The 19,319-nt window shown below is 41.6% G+C and overlaps 1 protein-coding gene across 1 annotated transcript in view; it reads left to right on the forward strand.

Annotated features, from left to right (window-relative positions):
- The first annotated feature begins 210 nt into the window (after positions 1–210).
- Positions 211–19,319, forward strand: part of LOC145415317 (trypsin-1-like) — a 230,982-nt gene continuing 211,873 nt past the window's right edge. Inside the window, exons 1-6 of the mRNA XM_080284594.1 lie at positions 211–303; positions 908–1,098; positions 1,768–1,938; positions 2,672–2,809; positions 5,828–5,974; positions 8,184–8,432. Of these exons, the coding sequence (XP_080140720.1) occupies positions 213–303; positions 908–1,098; positions 1,768–1,938; positions 2,672–2,809; positions 5,828–5,974; positions 8,184–8,318 (873 nt within the window). The 5' untranslated portion in view covers positions 211–212 and the 3' untranslated portion in view covers positions 8,319–8,432. The remainder of the gene's footprint in view (positions 304–907; positions 1,099–1,767; positions 1,939–2,671; positions 2,810–5,827; positions 5,975–8,183; positions 8,433–19,319) is intronic.

Genomic DNA, 19,319 nt, shown 5'->3' on the forward strand with positions numbered 1-19,319 from the left:
GACTTCAATAGGTGAATTGAATCTTGACACACGTGCCGCAGCTGTTTTTGAGTGTGTATGTATGTGTGTGTGTGTGTGTGTGTGTGTGTGTGTGTGTGTGTGTGTGTGCCTGCCTGCCTGTACATGGTGGGTGAGGGACAAGGGGGTGGGGGTGGAAAGCGCATGCATAAAATGGTGAGACACGGAACAAGCAGCAAACAGTAGTGACAGCCATGGCCTTCTCGTCCCAGCTCCTCCTTCTCCTGCTGGGGGTGTCCCTCTCCCACGCCCTCCCCACCAACACCTCCAAGCCCTTCACCAAACGTCAGTAGCCAGTCAACCTCATTCCTGGGTCTCATCATTACTTTTCTTATAACCTTGTGTATACAGAGCCCCTTTGTTCCTCTCCTCCAGGCAGTTTCTTGCTTGTTACGAGGACGGATCATCAGAGGTATCAGTGTCTATCTTGCACCTTTTATTCATTGACTAATCCCACCGCCACACCCAAGTCCGAGAATGACTGACCTGGTACTAGAGAGGGTGTTTTGTTGCATGTTAGTGGGTATTGTGGAAAGTCAGTTGTCTGTTTTAATGAAATTCAAATTATCAGACCTTTTCTTGCATCACCCTTGGTTTGATTTCTCGTTCTTTGAAACAGTCGATCAGTTTTCATATCAACCAGTCACCACCTGCTCTAGACTGCGTTTCGCTCCATACCATCAGGCTGTTTCCTTTCAGAGCCTCAGATCGGACTCTCCACTTTTCAAACAGCAGACCACTTCTCTAACCAACTTACCGCCATCTGCCTTACTTCATTCCATCAAACTGTTTGTCGTCAAAGCCTTGGGTCGAACTTGCATATTCTCAAACAGCAGATTTCTAACCACCTGGCCACCACTTGTCCTTATCTAAGGCTTTTTCCGTACAGCTGAGCCACGGGTGATCTTCAACAACGCCTGCAAGTGTGGGGAGAGGAACCCAGACAGGATCGTGGGCGGGGTGGAGACGGGCGTCAACGAGTGGCCGTGGCAGGCGGCGCTGATGTCGGGGTCGCAGCAGTTCTGTGGCGGCTCCCTCATCAATGATCGCTATGTCCTCACCGCCGCTCACTGCACCATAGTCAGTAGCTCATCTCTTGCACAGTACACTCCTTAGTTATAGTTATTACTCCACCTGTACCTGCCCAAGACTGGAGGAAAATGTTGTTGCAAATAATCCTGTTATTTTGGATGACAGTATTAAAGGGACGACACACACAGCACTATCCTTCGGCCTGGCTGGTTGTAAGGTACTGAGATTTACCCACTGCACACTGTCCCATAGAAGGCATGACAGTGTTGCCAAATGTTTACTTCTGACGCGAGACTGACCTGCTAGAATGCACCAAAATTTGATGCAAATCAACGGAAAACTTAAATTTTTTAGCATTTTTTTTTTCTACATTTTCACGCGATTCGTGTCAATGTGCATTTATCAGGAAAGACACGTGAGACACAAATCGCGTCAGTGTGCCTGAGAACGAACCTCGACAGTACAATGTGTCCAAAATTAATTGTTCTTTCATCTAGTATCTATTTCATCTATTATCTGTCCATCTAGTATCTATTTTATCTATTATCTGTCTATTACCTATCATTATCAGTTATTTATTGTCTATCTGTCTATTATCTACTCTATCTATCAATCTGTTATTCTATTATTCCTTTCTGGGTTTAGACTGTGGCACCCTCTTTCAGTGTTATCCCATGGGGCTCTAATTGATCTGACCTAACCTGACTCCACCACCAGAACAAGTCACCCAGCAGTCTGACCGTCCGCCTGGCAGAGCACAGCCTGGCCACAAACGGGGAGACAAGCCTAGTGACTCGCTCTGTGTCTCAGATCATCAACCACTCAGGCTACAATGATAACACCTACGAGAACGACATCGCCCTTCTCAAGCTCTCGTCCCCTGTCCAGGTAGGTGAAGGAGTGGTGTGGTGCTGATGTGGATGTGACTGAAGGCATTAGGAGAAATACTTAAGATGGTTTGGTCATGTGGTGAGTATGGAGACTGTGAAACTGACAAGAAGAGAATTCTGAGTGAGGTGAAGGAGCTGTGTGGTGCAGACGTGGATATGAATGTGACTGAAAGTTTTAGGAGAAATACTTAAAATGGTTTAGTCATGTGGGGAGATGGAGAGTGAGAAACTGACAAGAAGAGTGTATTGAGTGAGGTGGAGGAAGGAATGGGGAAGGGGAAGACCGAGGCTGAGCTGGAGAGATGGGCTTAAGAGATATGGGAGAGGGGGATATGAGTTGAAGGGAGGGCAGCCATACTGAGAGGACAGAGTGACATGCATATAGTCTGTTCACTTCAAGTAGGCGTAGCAAGAGATTAACATTATTATACAGTGCAAGTCACGAAGAAGTGCTATGGCATGAGTGTAGAGCCTTAGTACTGTATTTTTCTCTCACGTAGCTACGAGAAAATACATGTCCATCTATCTGTATCTCTTTCTATCTCTGTTACTAGATGCCTTAATCTCGTCAAGGGTGGCCACAAACAAATCGCCTCCACGTCGTCCTGTCGTCTGTTGTTTGGCTGCCCTCCCTCTACATCACATCCCCTTCTCTCATATATCTCTCCACCCCATCCCTCCATCTCATCCTCGGCCTCCCTCTCCACCTGCTTAAAATGTATGTCTTGTAGGTGAGCTCCACTGTCCTGCCGGTGTGCCTGCCGCCTCCCAAACCCACCTACGCACGTAAGAAAGCCATGGTGACGGGATGGGGCGCCCTCAGCTCCGGCGGACCAACATCAGACGTGCTGATGGAGGTTAAGGTGCCGGTGAGTCATGAGGTCTTGGTAACTCCTCTACCTTACCGATTTATTCTGCAGGCGCTTCTATGTGGCCAGGAGGGCTTCGTAATGCCTCTGCCTTACTAATTCATTTTTGCATGTTTTTTTTTTAATGCGAAGAAGGAAACAAAGGCCGCGAGCCCGCAATTATTGTTCCTTCCAAGAGAAAAACAAAATACAAGAAAGAGCCAAATTCAAGATCCCGTTTGTATGTTACCGATGCTACCTTTGTCGATTTTAGGAAGACTTAAAAATACACACACAAAAGATTAATAAGCTGTAGCTTGCTTCATAAATCGCTAAGTAAATGATGTTATGAAATCTCCAAGCCTACTCAGAACAGAACCTAGAGCTGAGTGCATGAAGGCCTGAGCAAGTGTCCAGCCCTTAAGATAGTTTCAGAGGCAGGGGATAGTTGAACACGTCTCGCCTTTCTCTGATGATGATTCCTGTGACCTCTTATTTTTTTCTTCCAGGAGATGGACGAAGAAAAAATAAATTACCATATATATAAATAAACCCGTAGGCCAAATTACAGGTGTCCTCGGTTCATTGAAAAAAAAAAAAAAAGAGAATGGAAAGAAGGATTCAGTAATTATATGAATCTCTCAAATGATGGGCAGAAATTTGGGTTCTCTCTCTCTCTCTCTCTCTCTCTCTCTCTCTCTCTCTCTGCGTCCTAGCCTCAGATGGGTTGTACAGTCGGCATCATAAGTCCTCTTCCCTTTCTGTTTTTCTCTGTTGCCCTTGAAAATCTATCTATCTATCTATCTGTCTATCTATCTATCTATCTGTCTATCTATCTATCTGTCTATCCATCTATCTATCTATCCAGCTATCTATCTATCTGTCTATCTATCTGTCTATCTATCTATCTATCTATCTATCCATCTATCTATCTATCTATCTATCTATCTATCTGTCTATCTATCTATCTATCTATCTGTCTATCTATCTATCTATCTATCTATCTATTTCCATGATGCTTGACAATCAGCCGAGTAATTCTGCTGGAAATAGCACTCACTTCACGGCCGTATTCTCGCTTGTCATAAAAGCTCCCTAACACCAATTTCTAAGCCACTTATTTTGCTTGCGGCATCTCTCTCTGCTTGACTTTGTTACATAAATCCTTCAGACATCGCCACACTCTGCCTAAGTAATATACAAAAGGATATTAACCAACAGAATCCAAAAAATAAATCGCCAAGGAAGAGGTGTTAGGGAGCGTTATCAGCTACGGTTTTACGAGCCTGATTTTTCAAGTTTGTAAAATGAGAAGCAGAACGAGAGACACGATTTTTGGTGGTGACTGAACGTTATCCAGCCATCTCCTCTGCCTCTCCCACCGCTCCCTAACACCTCTTCCTTAGCGATTTATTTTGGTGGTGACCGTACGTTAGCATCTCACTCCACTTCCCGTCAAGGTAGGGAGTTCAGACGCCATGAACAAACACTAGTCCATTCATTTCCCCTGCCTCTCTCACCGCTTCCTAACACCTCTTACATGGCGATTTATTTTTGGATATGGCTGGTTAAGATCCATTTGTACCTTATTTATGCAAACTATTGCGATGTTTGAAGGATTTATACAATACAGAATTGGACAGTAAGGTTCAATTAACAGAAAAAAAAATCGCTTAGGAAAAGGTGTTAGGGAGCTTCCTTAAGTGACGAGAATACGGGCCATAGACGCGTAGGTGAGAATAGTGGACTATCTGTTTATCTATCTATTGCCAGACGCCTTAATCCCGTACGGGATGGCCACAAACAAATCACCTCCTCGTCGCCCTGTCCCCCGCCATTTCACTGCCCTGCTCCCAACTCACACCCTCCTCTCTCATATACCTCTCCACTCCATCCCTTCATCTCATCCTCGGCCTCCCCCCCCCGCTCCCCCTCTTCACCTCACTCGCATACACTCTCCTCGTCAGTGGACAGAGGTGCATATTATCACCCACAGAAAAATGAAATACACTCTCTAATCCGCTACGTCACATTCAGGGATTTATGAGGCTAACGACGGAACAGAGACAGATGTGGATGGATTTATGCATTTAACTGTACACCTTTCATGCCTCAGGGAGTGGCTGTATAAGTGTATTGTCTTGGTGTATGAAGCAGTAGGTATTAATCTTGTTGTATGATTTATTTTCCATTGCTCCAACCTTCACTGCTTCATCAGGGACACGTGCACAGGCTAGGTTATTCATGTCATAGTCTGTGTTTATGGCGAGAGTGTCTGTTCCCAGGCCTTAGAATGCTATTATGCTGTTATAGTTGCGGCGCGACTCTGAGGTTGTAATTATCGTGCCCTGGCAGCGTACCATTCAAAAGTGCGTCTGATTTCGTGTATAATGTGCGTGTGATTCGTGTATAATAATATTCGTGTATAATATATTCGTGCATAATAATATGATTCGTGTATAATATGATACGAAATCGGACGCACTTTTGAATGGTAGGTTGCCAGCTTGCAGCGGGTAAACCTACTATAGTCTGTTTACTTTCGCCTAATAAAACCTGGTCAGTCCAAGAAGTTGAATATTAAGCCAGGGTTGCATGAGCTTCAATGAACATTAGTTGTGAGGTAGGAATAATTCTCCTTGCTTCCCAGTCAAAGTTATACTCCAGTCTGACTACACATGGCCATCGACTTAGCTGAAAAAAGTAACAGATCTTTGTCATATGAAGCTAAACGACCTACAGGCGACCACGCGTCCATTTTGTTGGTTGAGTAGGCGTCGAAATACGTATACCTGATCCTCGGTTATTTTTTCCGTATATTTTAACATTAAACTACAATATGAATTACGAATGAAACTTTGGTCAGTATAATACATGGTGGATAACTGTGGATGTTGCAGCAAATAATGAATGCCTTACAAATTTGGTCAATACTAGCCTGTGGTAGATAATCAAGGTTGTTATAGAATATGTTAGCTGCCTTTAAGAGCCTTATGCTGTCGTTAAGTATTGATCTAAGCCACTGTGTTTCCCCGTCAGGTGCTGTCCAACTCCAAGTGTATGACAGCGTACGGGTCATACATCAAGCCCACCATGCTGTGTGCCGGCAGGACTGGCAAGGACTCATGCCAGGGGGACTCAGGCGGCCCTCTGGTCTTCAGGGATGCTTGTGGAAAATACGATCTGGTTTGTCAGATTTATTTTGCTCTTGTAAACACTGGATTATGCGATATTGTTACGGACACATTTCATGTCTATGGCTTATGTGGTATTATAGGATTTATTTGACTGGCTTATGTGGTATTATAGATGTTTTGTCTGTGGCTTATGTGGTATTATAGATTTTTTTTTATGGCTTATGTGGTGTTATACGATTCTTGTCTTTGGCTTTTGTGGTATTATACATTTCTTGTCAATGGCTGATGGGGAATTATTACGAACATAGAATTCTTGTCTATGATACTGACACAATGGCCTCAGGTGGCGTTGGTTTACTGTACAGTCGCCTTCAAATGTTCCGTCCCTTTTCCTTTCCATCAGTAGCTCGTAACATTACATTAGCTTTGATAACAGAAATAAGTTAATCAAAAGTTACAGCTTAACTAACAAGATAGGTTACAGTGAGTACATACTGTTTTAACCAAAATGATATGATGTTGTGGATAATTAAAGATTAGATTGAGGAACGGGAATTTTGCAGGGAACTGTACAATTTATCTAAGAGAGGAAAAACCACACCCCTCTCTCATATGTCTCTCCACCCCATCCCTCCATCTCATCCTTGGTCTCCCTCTACTCCTCTCCTCCTCCACCTCACACACCCCTCTCTCATATATCTCTCCACCCCATCCCCCCATCTCATCCTTGGTAGTACAGGGGATGGGGATGGTGAGCTAGGGGGGGTGATATGTATTCGTGTATTCGTATACATCTCTACTGTTTGTCTGATTAATACAACCTGGATGATTCAATACAGTAGACGTCAGACATGAACTAATACGCTATACCATATTCACCTTAACTTGGCCCAGATATTCGTCCTTTTGAGGCATGTTGTATGAAGCTGAGTGGCAGAAAAAGACATTACTACGGTTCTACATCCTTTCCGTAGCACTTACTCGTGACTAGCAGCATATTCTAGACATAATCTACTGCAACAACTAAGCGTGCATGATAAAAGAGATGGCAATTTTAGGCCAAGTTAGAGCGAAAAGGGTATAGTTTCTCAGATGACCTCCAGCACACCGACCCCTGTACTACCTGCAAGTGGAGCCGGGTGTATATATTTTTTGTTTTCCTTTCTTCTGTCGCTTATCCATAGTCATCACCTAAGAGTCTAGCATCGAATTCTTTAATGATTTTTGCATGTATTATAGTGCTAGAAAATATGTATAACTGTCGTATGTGAACGGGCATGGGCTGCACATACAGAACACGCACATACAAGACGCACATACAACACGCATACACATACAACACACATGCACATACAACACACGCACATACAACACACGCACATACAACACACGCACACACAACACACACACATAAAACACGCACACACAACACACGCAAATACAACACACGCACATACAACACACGCAAATACAACACCCATGCAATACAATAACACATCACCTAACAACGACACAACGAAGGCAAGAACAACAGCATCTGAGTTATATCATACGTGTGACCCTTCCACTGGACCTAAAAGACCATCTCCATCCTAGGTCTTCCCAGTAAAGGCAAATTGTGATAGGGTCCAACGGTAACACGAGTGAAGGAAGCCATTTTCTAAGCTTAAAAGATGGAGGTGGTGGATCTCTTGCCTTGTGCCTCTTAACATTCATCCACACAGCGCTTTTCATCAGTCATCATAGTCAGTACATTTGCCACTCAGCCAGCCACACCCCTCTACACCTTCCTCGACATTTTAGTTGTATACAGTCTCTTTACAGCGTCCGTCCACATTTTCCCCAATATTTATGATGATTTCTGTTTCTTTCCCGCCTGTTTACCGGAGGGTGTGGTGGGCAGGAGGGAGCCTTCATGTCTTCCATCCTCTTCTCAGTCACGTTATATAGGTCCATATAAGAAACGTTTGTCTCTCCAACAGATAACCTCAGTATGGACCTATAGGCTTCCCGTTATCTGTGCTTCTATGTATAATGAAAGCAGCAACTATCTTCCCATTTCCCTCTGATGAATATTTACAACTGGCGAAATACTGTGGAAACCCTGTCTTTACTAGCACGTGTTTCAGAAGGATCGTTCTCTCAGCTACACATTCGTCAGAGTTTGGGAAGACATTAGCTTCTCAGCGTACAACTCTCTGTATTCCTATGTACTCTCTGCTTTATTGCCATGACTGTTACTCCTTTACCGTCCCCAGATCGGCATCGTGAGCTGGGGTTACGGATGTGGAGCGGAAGGCTACCCCGGCGTGTACACTCGCGTCAACAAGTTCCTGGACTGGATCAGGACCAACACTGCTGATGGCGTGTACTGCCGCGGCATGAAGCTCTAGCCGTCACACACACTGCCGCCAACCAACATCTTCAAGAACTCATAGTGCTCAAAAATTTACATCTAACAAACCCTTACTGCGCAGTTTTAATATTAACCAAATTTAATGTGCGCCGTTAACGTCTTTCTATCCTGTCTTGAAGCAGCTTGTGCTCTTACCAGATTCTTACTGCGCAACAATTAACATCTACCAACCTTGATGCGCAACAGTTAACATCTACCAACCTTGATGCGCAACAGTTAACATCTTCCACACTCTTACTGCTCAACATTTAACATCTTTCTACTCAGTCTTCAAACAACATCCATTTATGCCAGTCCACGTTTACACAAGGGCCATCTGCTTACTGATTAAACTACACATGTTAATTTTGAAGAGTGAAATACTTCGGTAGTCACCCAATGCTTTTTTTTTTCTGCTTGTTTTTTTTTCTGCTCGTTTTCTGCTTGCTTTTCTGCTCGTTTTACTGCTTGTTTTTTTCCCTGCTTACTTTTCTGTTTATATTTTTGCTTGTTTTTTGCTTGTTTTTCTGCTTGTTTTTCTTATTTTTCTGTTTGTTTTTCTGCTTGTTTTTAGGCTTGTTTTTCTACTTCTGTGATCTCCAGTCTTTCAAACGCAGTGTGTCCAGGCATCTCGAAATGAACGGATCTTGAATTTGGCTCTCTGTTGTCTTGTTTTTATTTGTTTTCTTGGAGGGAATTATTTGCAGGTTCCTGGCCTTTGGTTCCTTCTTCTTTTGCATAAAAAAAAAAGAATACAGAGCGACGCAAAGAACAAGCATTACAAAACAGCAAAGATGGCCAATGTTACAGGTACTCAGAGGCACAAGGTTACAGCACTCTTATGTATTCCAGTACAGCTTTGAAATATCTGAACAATTCGAGAGATTAAAGTGTTACTGTAAAATAATGGGTTTAATTTTTTCAGCCCGCATATCCTCTACTTGCATCCGTCACTTCTACTTATGCTGCTACCATCACCGCCACTGTTACTACTACTACTACTTTACTACCATTACTGTACTATTACAACTACCAGCACTACCACCACCACCACAACTACTACTACTACTAATCTAATACTATTACTTCCATACTCAAATCATAATGAAACAGTTTAAACGTCAGAATATTCCACACGTTTGTTGAAGGCGTTTGTTGATTTGAGAAAGAAATTTAACCAGAATAGCTGCAGCGACTGAAGAAAGCTGAGGACAGTGCAGAAATATAGGCGAAATATCAGAGAGACACCGCCGTCATAAAACTGAATGGAGGTACTCAGAAAATGCTGATCTGAGAGAGAGAGAGAGAGAGAGAGAGTAGAGAGAGAGAGAGAGAGAGAGAGAGAGAGAGAGAGGTCCACAGGGAAAAGGCAACACGAAATACCGCAAGCACATGGGATATTTCGTGTCTCCTTTTTCCCTGTGAGTATTACCATATTTATGAATCGAGTGTTTTCAAGTGATTTATTCGAAGATAGATATATGCAGATGTAGAAGACATAGATAATGGGATAGAGAGATAGTTATATGGATAGGTAGGTAACAGTGTACAGCAGATGTATGTATGTAGTTATTAATAAACAGTACATTATGTATTCCACTACGTTCACTGCTACACAAATTGATCTTACTCAGGATCTTTGGTTTCCTATACGGTACATTAAGGTTGACAAACCAACATACAGTATTCTGAAATGTTTTATATGACCATTAGCTTGTACACTGTTTATATTCGTCTTGCAGTGTAAATGTCATTACCCTTTGCATGCATAATGGTATGATAAAGACTGTCATTTATGTCACACTCTTGGTAATTGCCCTGCATGTTTGTATAGGAATAGATTAGGCATATGCAGATTATGGTATTGTTTTTAGGCTCTTTAGTGGTTACGAAACACATAAAAGCTTTGCCTTATGTTGCTTGTTTTCATGACATTCTCGAAAGTATTATGTAATATGACATTCATTTATCTCCAGCTTCAGAATCATGTACGCTACTTTCAACTTTTTGTTTTCAATCGGTAAGTTTCACACAAGAGGAGGTATTTGTTGTTTTGCCAATATATGCACATGTATGAGGTGGAAGTGCGTCTGAAAACAATGGAAAGGCTTTTTTTCCAGTACAGTCAACATGATACTTATGATTAACAGAGCTAACACAACAAACGGCTATGGGTTTGTGTTTCCCGTCTGAATGTGTTCGGGATAATAATGTAACCTAACAAGTACATGGCGAGCTGTCCTACCCTTGACCCAATAAATACACTGTAAAATTCTTGTCTACAGTGTATTATTAATACATCCATTATATTCCGAGTCGCGGACTTTATCACTGGAATGAATCTTTGTCTCAAAACACATTATATGGGACACTATTCATCACTCCCATGTGATCGATGGTGAAGGCTGCTCCTGCACCATATAATTATCAATTTAAGATGAACTTAGTTTCACGTGGTAGGCCTATATATTCCCGATTCATAATCTAACCATAGTCTGCCCTGTAACCATTTTCTTTTATTCCCGTTCTCCCTTATCCAGCTTGTGCACTAGATGGCATGAAGGTAAGGGTCCCGTAGTTTTAACGTTGAGTCGTTACTCCGTGTCTTTCCTCCTCCGTGATCGCTCCCGTGCAGAACTCCAGCAGTATTACGGTCGGGCGGTCCTCGGCGACAGCATGCAGTTGGCGCTCCTCCCACCCCTGCCAGTTTATACAAGATCCTGGCCTCCTTTTGGAAACTTTAGATTGTTAGTGGTTCTTCCTTATTGCCAACAGTGTTGCCGTTTTGTGGAATTCCATCTGCTGATGTGGAAAAACAAATGAAAGACGAACATAGCCATGGACAGGCAGATGTCATTCCACATCAGTGTGGAATTTTTTTCCACACTACTCGTTCGTTGTTTTTTAGGAATAAGGAGGATATTATCAAGACTGGGAGGCATTAACATATATTGTTATTCAGACCTTTCACAGTTAATCTAATGAACATGCAGTATTTGTCTATAATACTGTCATTTAAAACAAGGAATAATACATCGTGGAACACAGTCTACCTGCATCCATCCGGCGACATCATTACTTCTTAGTGAAAAAATAACCCAACGATTATATACAAGATACATGCCAGACATAAGCATTCCACAGATACTTTGTAATAGTTATGATGCTGTGAATCGTGTACAGTTCATCTGCCAGAAACTTGGATGTGGATAAACTCCCTTGTCTCTTGATTTGGTTATTAATCAGCATTTGCTAAATTATTAACAGTCTTAATCCTTTAACGTCCTTACACTTAAACCATAATAGGTCTGACATCTAATAACATAACAATAGAAGAACAAGGACGAACAAGAACAGAAACAGCAACAACAGCAACGACGACGACGACGTGGAGGGCGGCCTCCTGAAATGGGCTATGGACTTGTGCCTTTCAGAAAAATGTGTAGTAATTAGCCGTCTCATGGTGGGAGGAAGTCTCAAATTCATTTCCCGACAACACCAGATTATTTCGCACCTGGAGTGGGTCATAGGAGCCTGAGGAAGAGAAATGAATGTTCTTTCCTGGAGTTAGTGAAGAATTTGGCAGAAATGAATGTGAAAAAAATGTGGTGAAGGATAATTAACACTCATGATTGGAACAGACCTTATATTTCATTCCAATTAACCCCAGACACTTTCATTCAATAATAGTGTTCTAAAATGGTGTCCGTCTGTGCTGGTGGTGGTGGGGGTCAGCCAAGGAGGGCAAAGCGATCGAACTGGGATTGGGACGCACGGACACAGGAGGAAGATCAGAACTAAATACACTGCAGGAACCGTATTATTAACGAGTATTATATTTTCATTATTACGAATTTCCTACTTAAATGTTACAGATGAATGAGTGTTTCTACTGATCAGACTTATCTATAGAACACGCTATTAATAACCGGGTCAGTTTTGGCCTGAAATAATAGACTTGTGTACTAAATAGACTGATCAAGGCTATACTGAACCTCTCCAATTGGAAATGTATCCCGGAAGCCAAAATAAATCGTTTGAAGAGTGGAAGAATTGATACACAGTCGTAATGAATTGATACATTTCCTCGACCCATCGCTGAAGTCCTGTGTAATCATCGCCTCTGCTACCACGGTACACCCACATCGCTAAGCTGGTAAGTACAAAGCTATGGTCCTGTTTAGTAAAGCTTGAGTTCGCCAAGGTGTGAGCAAACCCCCTAAACTCTGATGATCATTTACATAAAACCCGTACTTGTTTGGTGTGTGCGGTATTCCTCTTTACTGTATATTTCTTTTCTTACACATATTCATGGGCGGTTCCAGGGGTGTTTTCCATGCTTCCCGGCCCACAGCAATGTTTTATCACACTGAAGATTGGTATACAGTACTCTACATACACAGACTGCATCTTTCACAGTACATACACAGACTACATCTTTCACAGTACATACACAGACTACATCTTTCACAGTACTCTACATACACAGACTACATCTTTCACAGTACTTCACATACACAGACTGCATCTTTCACAGTACTCTACATACACAGACTACATCTTTCACAGTACATACACAGACTACATCTTTCACAGTACTACATATACACAGACAGCATCTTTCACAGTACTCTACATACACAGACAGCATCTTTCACAGTACTCTACATACACAGACTGCATCTTTCACAGTACTTCACATACACAGACTACATCTTTCACAATACTACATATACACAGACTGCATCTTTCACAGTACTTCACATAACATACAGAATCTTTCACAGTACTTCACATAACATACGGAATCTTTCACAGTACTTCACATAACATACAGAATCTTTCACGGTACTTCACATAACATACAGAATCTTTCACGGTACTTCACATAACATACAGAATCTTTCACAGTACTTCACATAACATACAGAATCTTTCACAGTACTTCACATAACATACAGAATCTTTCACAGTACTTCACATAACATACAGAATCTTTCACAGTACTTCACATAACATACAGAATCTTTCACAGTACTTCACATAACACAGAATCTTTCACAGTACTTCACATAACACAGAATCTTTCACAGTACTTCACATAACATACAGAATCTTTCACAGTACTTCACATAACATACAGAATCTTTCACAGTACTTCACATAACATACAGCATCTTTCACAGTACTTCACATAACATACAGCATCTTTCACAGTACTCTACATAAACAGACTGCATCTTTCACTTTCCATCAAGTTTATTTTCTCCCATACAAATGCCATGCCAATCATCCTTGACTGACAAATGTTACACAACTGCCTGAGAGAAAAGGGACTTACTCTGCAAAGTGATATGGCCAACTACCTATCTGTCAATCTATGGCCAGACGCCTTAATCCCGTCAGGGGTGGCCACAAACAAATCGGCTCCATGTCTCCCTGTCCCCCGCCATTTCACTGCCCTGCTCCCAGCTCACACCCCTCTCTCTCAAATACCTCTTCACTCCATCCCTCCATCTCATCCTTGGCCTCCCCCTCCCTCTCCTCCCCTCCACCTCACTCACATACACTCTCCTCATCAGTCTCTCACTCTCCATCCTCTCCACATGGCCAAACCACCTCAGTGCGTTTCCCCTAACGCTTCCTATCACATCCACATCCACACCACAACGCTCCTTCACATCTCATGGAGAGACAGACTGACAAATGAGGATGTGAAGGATGTGATATGGGCAACACAGACATTTTCCTGAATCTGAACCAACATAATAGTTAGATCCCTAGTCCATCAAGCCTCCTGTTATCTCTGCTTCCTGTGCCTACTTCTGTTTTTGCATCCCTCAAAATCTAGCGAATCATACCAGAATCCATCAGAAAATGCATATAGTTTTTATGTCCAAAGCCATTATGAGCAACTTTTAAAAATTTAACATCTGACGGTAGCTAGAGAAAAACACAAAGTACAGAGACGCAAGAATTTTCCAAAAGTTTGACGAATACATAGTGGAATATCCGATCTATTTGGAACACGCACCAATAGGGACGGGATTTTCATTGTGTGTCGCCAGTTGTAAATTTTCACCAGACGGAACTGGGAAGATAATTGTTTCCTTGTGCGTCCTAGGCATAGTGGTGTTTTAAAAAGAATATTTATTATGTCATTCAATATTTATCATTTATTTAGAATTTTTATTTGCCTTTCAGCATAAAACCAAACTCTTCAGGGAACGTTGTTGCTGAAGGCCAAGTAGGAAGACCAATGACAGCAAAGGAATACACAAACGCATGCATGGGGCAAAAACTATCATACTGATTTTAAACACAGTAAGAAAACACGGTCCTATGTAAATTTACCATAGATATCCTGGAAGTGTTGGCGTTTTCTTTAAGCCATTTTCCTTTACCATTTTCTTCTTTCAATCTGCAAGGAGTAACTAAAGGAAAGTAATCTAACACTCCAGGACTCATGTAATAGGCTATCGTGTTTCCTTAATGTGTTTATAATTGTGCTCAGTATGATAATTAATGCCCCATGTATTCGTTAGTGTATCCCTTTGCTCTCATTTACCCTTACTGCTTGGCTCTCAGCGAATACGTTCCAGTGTTGGGATTGTACTAAATGGCAAATTAAGAATCTATAAAAAAAAATCAGCACAGGACTATCAATATCTGGGCATCTCTCTCTCTCTCTCTCTCTCTCTCTCCTTTCCAGTATGTCACTACCTTCTGCACCCGCCTCCTCTCTGACCTGAACTCAGCATTTATTTCCACCGTTAGAGCATTTCATCTGCTACATATTCGCTCTTTTCTTGACTACCATGCCATCTCTCTCTCTCTCTCTCTCTCTCTCTCTCTCTCTCTCTCTCTCTCTCATTAATAGTCACCCATGTCAGTTTACGTAAAAGATGTCTTAAAAACTTGCCATAGGATTTCAGTAAAATTTGGTGGGTAGATGGGCAGTGAGACAAGGAAGAGTTCATTAGAGTTTGAGGTGCATATGGATCCGAATGCGGAAAATCATAACATTTATTCTAGTTGGGGGTATGCTCTCTGTGACACTATGTAACAGGGCAGACTAAGGCCGTAGAGTTACTGTCTACATGAGACCGCAAATGTATTCGTCTGGCAGGAAAGAGAAAATACAACAGCAGCTCATTAGTGGTGGAATGCGCTCTCAAATGCTTGCCAGGTTTTATCATCATCATCATCATCATCATCAGCATCAGCATCACCACCACCATCATCATCATCATCATTACCATCATCATCACCATCATCATCATCATCATCATCATTATTTCCGCTACCTACTACGTGTCTCTTGTAGACTTAATTATGGTACAACAATAGGTGGTGCTAGACAGGGACGCCTTCACATGGTGGCGCCGATATATCCGAGCTGTTCCGCTGTCTAGTCATACAAAAGTCCCTCAGCGCCCTTCCCTTACCCTAAGAGGAGAATGTGAGCTGCAGGATGATGGAAGTTTCAGCCTGCAGTTGACTGGGTTCACGTTCACATGAGCCTGAGGTTGCTATGCTACTACTACTACTACTACTACTACAAGTAATTACAAAATGGGAATCGTTTTGTACCTTCATCTTCAGTAGCCAAGGAACGTCAATTATATCACATTTCTTTTACCCGCAGACGATTTTGCTCTGTTTTGGAAAGGCGCACGGAGAGAGAGAGAGAGAGAGAGAGAGAGAGAGAGAGAGAGAGAGAGAGAGAGAGAGAGAGAGAGAGAGAGAGAGAGAGAGAGAGAGAGGGAGGGAGAGAGAGGAAGGAGGAGGGGTAGTAAAGGGGTTAAATGCCTTCCACGCCTCCCTTCTCATATACTTACCATCTAGAGACGATGCATCTGTAGTATAATGATCCGATTGCTGTATGTTTGCTGGTTGGCTTGTCCGTTTGTTACCGCAACACAGCAAAAAACGGCGCATGTAGCGTAGTTTTTGTTACAGCAAGGTACTGTTAAAATCCTCTAACTTGAAGAATAAAACAATATCCAGTCCAATCGGGCCACCGGTTCCCGAGTTATGACTCATTTCAGACCCTTTGACATTGAGCGAAGGCCGCCGAAGGCAGCCTATAAGCGAGTGAGAAAGACTTAACATGCGTTTTGTGTCGTAACTTTTTAATTTTATTATTATTATTATTATTATTATTATTATTATCATTTAGTGGTAGGTGGGGGCACTCACCATCCACTCACTGATGTAGTGCTGCTGTCGGGTGCCTGCCCTTTCCTCTCCTCCATCCCTCTTTCCTTCCATCCTCCTCTGTCTTTCCTTCCTTCTTTCCTCGTCCTTCCGCCTATGGGTGACTTTACACTCCCTCATCTTTCTTTCCTTCATTCTTTTCTATTCCTGCCTGTAGGTGACTCTACACTGAGTGACAAGCCAAATGGTTTCCTGTACACCAGGATACCATTTACTACGCTGGGCGGTAACCATATAAATAAATATTGGCGCCTGGTTGTTTAGTGGGTAATTATTGTGCTCCAATTGGATTGAGCCGGTGAAGGTTTATATCCAAGGGGTGGTTGGGGTTTATTGCTCACGTAATGCCACTCAGGGATGAGTGAGGCAGGACCATCTTGCCTAGCACCAGGCTCCTACGCTCCTCATGGGGCAACGTAGCATTGGATGATGAATGAATGAATTAGTAGTAGTAGTAGTAGTAATATTAGTGGTAGTAGTAATAGTAGTAGTAGTAGTAGTAGTGGTAGTAGTAGTAGTATAGTGGTAGTAATAGTAGGAGGAGTAGTAGTTGCTGTTGTTGTAGCTGAAGCAGTTGTACAGCAATAACAATTATTATTATTATTATTATCATTGTTATTATTATTATTACACTACTGTTGTTGTCACCATTAGTTCATCGACTAAGAAAGGGAAGATGAAGAATTTACGGACATTTGATCTTACTGAAAAAAAAAAAAATAATAATAATAATAAGGATTTTTTTTATTTTATTAATACGTGATTTTCAACCTGGACTCAAGAAAAAATATATAATGTTTGTTTTTGCTAGTAATTTTTAAGTTATTTTTTTTTCCTTTATTTTTAAAAGTGAAATACTTCGGTAGTCTCCCAGCTTTTTTTCCGTTTATTTTTGCTTGTTTTTCTGCTTGTTTTCTGCTTGTTTCTCTGCTTGTTTTTTCTTGTTTTAATGCTTGTTTTTCTGCTTGTTTTAATGCTTGTTTTTCTGCTTGTTTTTTTGCTTGTTTTTATCTTTCTGCTTGTTTTTTCCTTGTTTTTCTGCTCGTTTTTCTGCTTGTTTTTATGCTTGTTTTTCTACTTTTTCTTATGGTTCTGCTTGTTTTTCTGCTTGTTTTTCTTCTTCATGTTTTTCTGCTTGTTTTTGCATGTTTTTCTTATTCTTTCTGCTTCTTATTTTTGTGCTTGTTTATTGCTTGTTTTTCTGCTTATATCTGTTTGTTTTCTGCTTTTTCCTTTTATTCTTCTCCTTGTTTACTGCTTGTTTTTGCTGCTTGTTTTTCTCATTTTGCTGCTTGTTTTTCTTGTTTTTCTGCTTGTTTTTTGCTTGTTTCTCTGCTTATTTTTCTGCTTGTTTTTCTTATTTATCTGCCTGTTTTTCTGCTTAAATTTCTGCTTGTTTTTATTTTTCTGCTTGTTTCTCTGCTTGTTTTTATTATTTTTCTGCTTGTTTCTCTGCTTGTTTTTATTTTTCTGCTTGTTTTTTTGCTTGTTTTTCTTATTTTTCTGCTTGTTTTTCTTATTTTTCTGCTTGTTTCTCTGCTTGTTTTTATTTTTCTGCTTGTTTTTTTGCTTGTTTTTCTTATTTTTCTGCTTGTTTTTCTTATTTTTCTGCTTGTTTTTGCTTGTTTCTCTGCTTGTTTTTCTGCTTGTTTTTATTTTTCTGCTTGTTTTTCTGCTTGTTTTTTTCTGCTCGTTTTTCTGCTTGTTTTTCTACTTGATTTTCTGCTTGTTTCTCTGCTTGTTTTTCTTATTTTCTGCTTGTTTTTCTGCTTGTTTTTCTATCCAAATCAAATAAGAGAATAAAATAACCTCAACAGTTTTTCAAGGATTTCTCGGCATTGACGCGACCTGGAGTGAATTCCCCTCGTTATTCTCTCTCTCTCTCTCTCTCTCTCTCTCTCTCTCTCTCTCTCTCTCTCTCTCCGTCTCTGTCTCTGTCTGTCTCTGTCTGTGTGTCTGTCTGTCTCTGTCTCTGTCTCTGTCTCTCTCTCTCTCTCTCTCTCTCTCTCTCTCTCTCTCTCTCTCTCTCTCTCTCTCTCTCATTCCTGCAACATATTTCTGCCTTACGCCTTGTCTATGCAATATTTTTTCTCACATTTCCTGCAGAGAGAGAGAGAGAGAGAGAGAGAGAGAGAGAATCGTTGTTTTTATGCAGAATCGTCAAACTAAATATGTATGTAGATAGATAGATAGATAGATAGACAAAGAGAGAGAGAGAGAGAGAGAGAGAGAGAGAGAGAGAGAGAGAGAGAGAGAGAGAGAGAGGGGGAGAGAGATTCGGGGGGAGGGAGGGGGAGTAATGTGAAAGGAAGCGATTTTGAGGACTGAATAGACTGGTGCAAAGCCACTGAATAGGAGGAGGATATAGAGGACGAGGGAGAGGAGAGAGAGAGAGAGAGAGAGAGAGAGTTGGAGGGAGGGCAAGCAAACAGCAGGGGACAGGGCGACGTGGAGGCAATTTGTTTGTGGCCACCCCTTACGAGATTAAGATGTCTGGCAGTAGATAGATAGATAGATAGATAGAGAGAGAGAGAGAGAGAGAGAGAAATAGATACAGATTTCCACTGATAGATATGGGAAGGCATTGTGGTTTTGTATTAGTGTCTTTGAAGCTGTATTATTATTACATGTGGAGAGGATGGAGAGTGAGAGACTGACGAGGAGAGTGTCTGTGAGTGAGGTAGAGTGGGGGAGAGGAAGGGGGAGGCCAAGGGTGAGATGGGAGGATGGAGTGGAGAGGTATATGAGAGAGGGGGGTGTGAGCTGGGAGCAGGGCAAT

This window comes from Coenobita brevimanus, chromosome 102 (genome assembly GCF_032717465.1).
Source record: "Coenobita brevimanus isolate Jiangsu-jjx chromosome 102, ASM3271746v2, whole genome shotgun sequence".
In the NCBI taxonomy this organism is placed as follows: domain Eukaryota; kingdom Metazoa; phylum Arthropoda; class Malacostraca; order Decapoda; family Coenobitidae; genus Coenobita; species Coenobita brevimanus.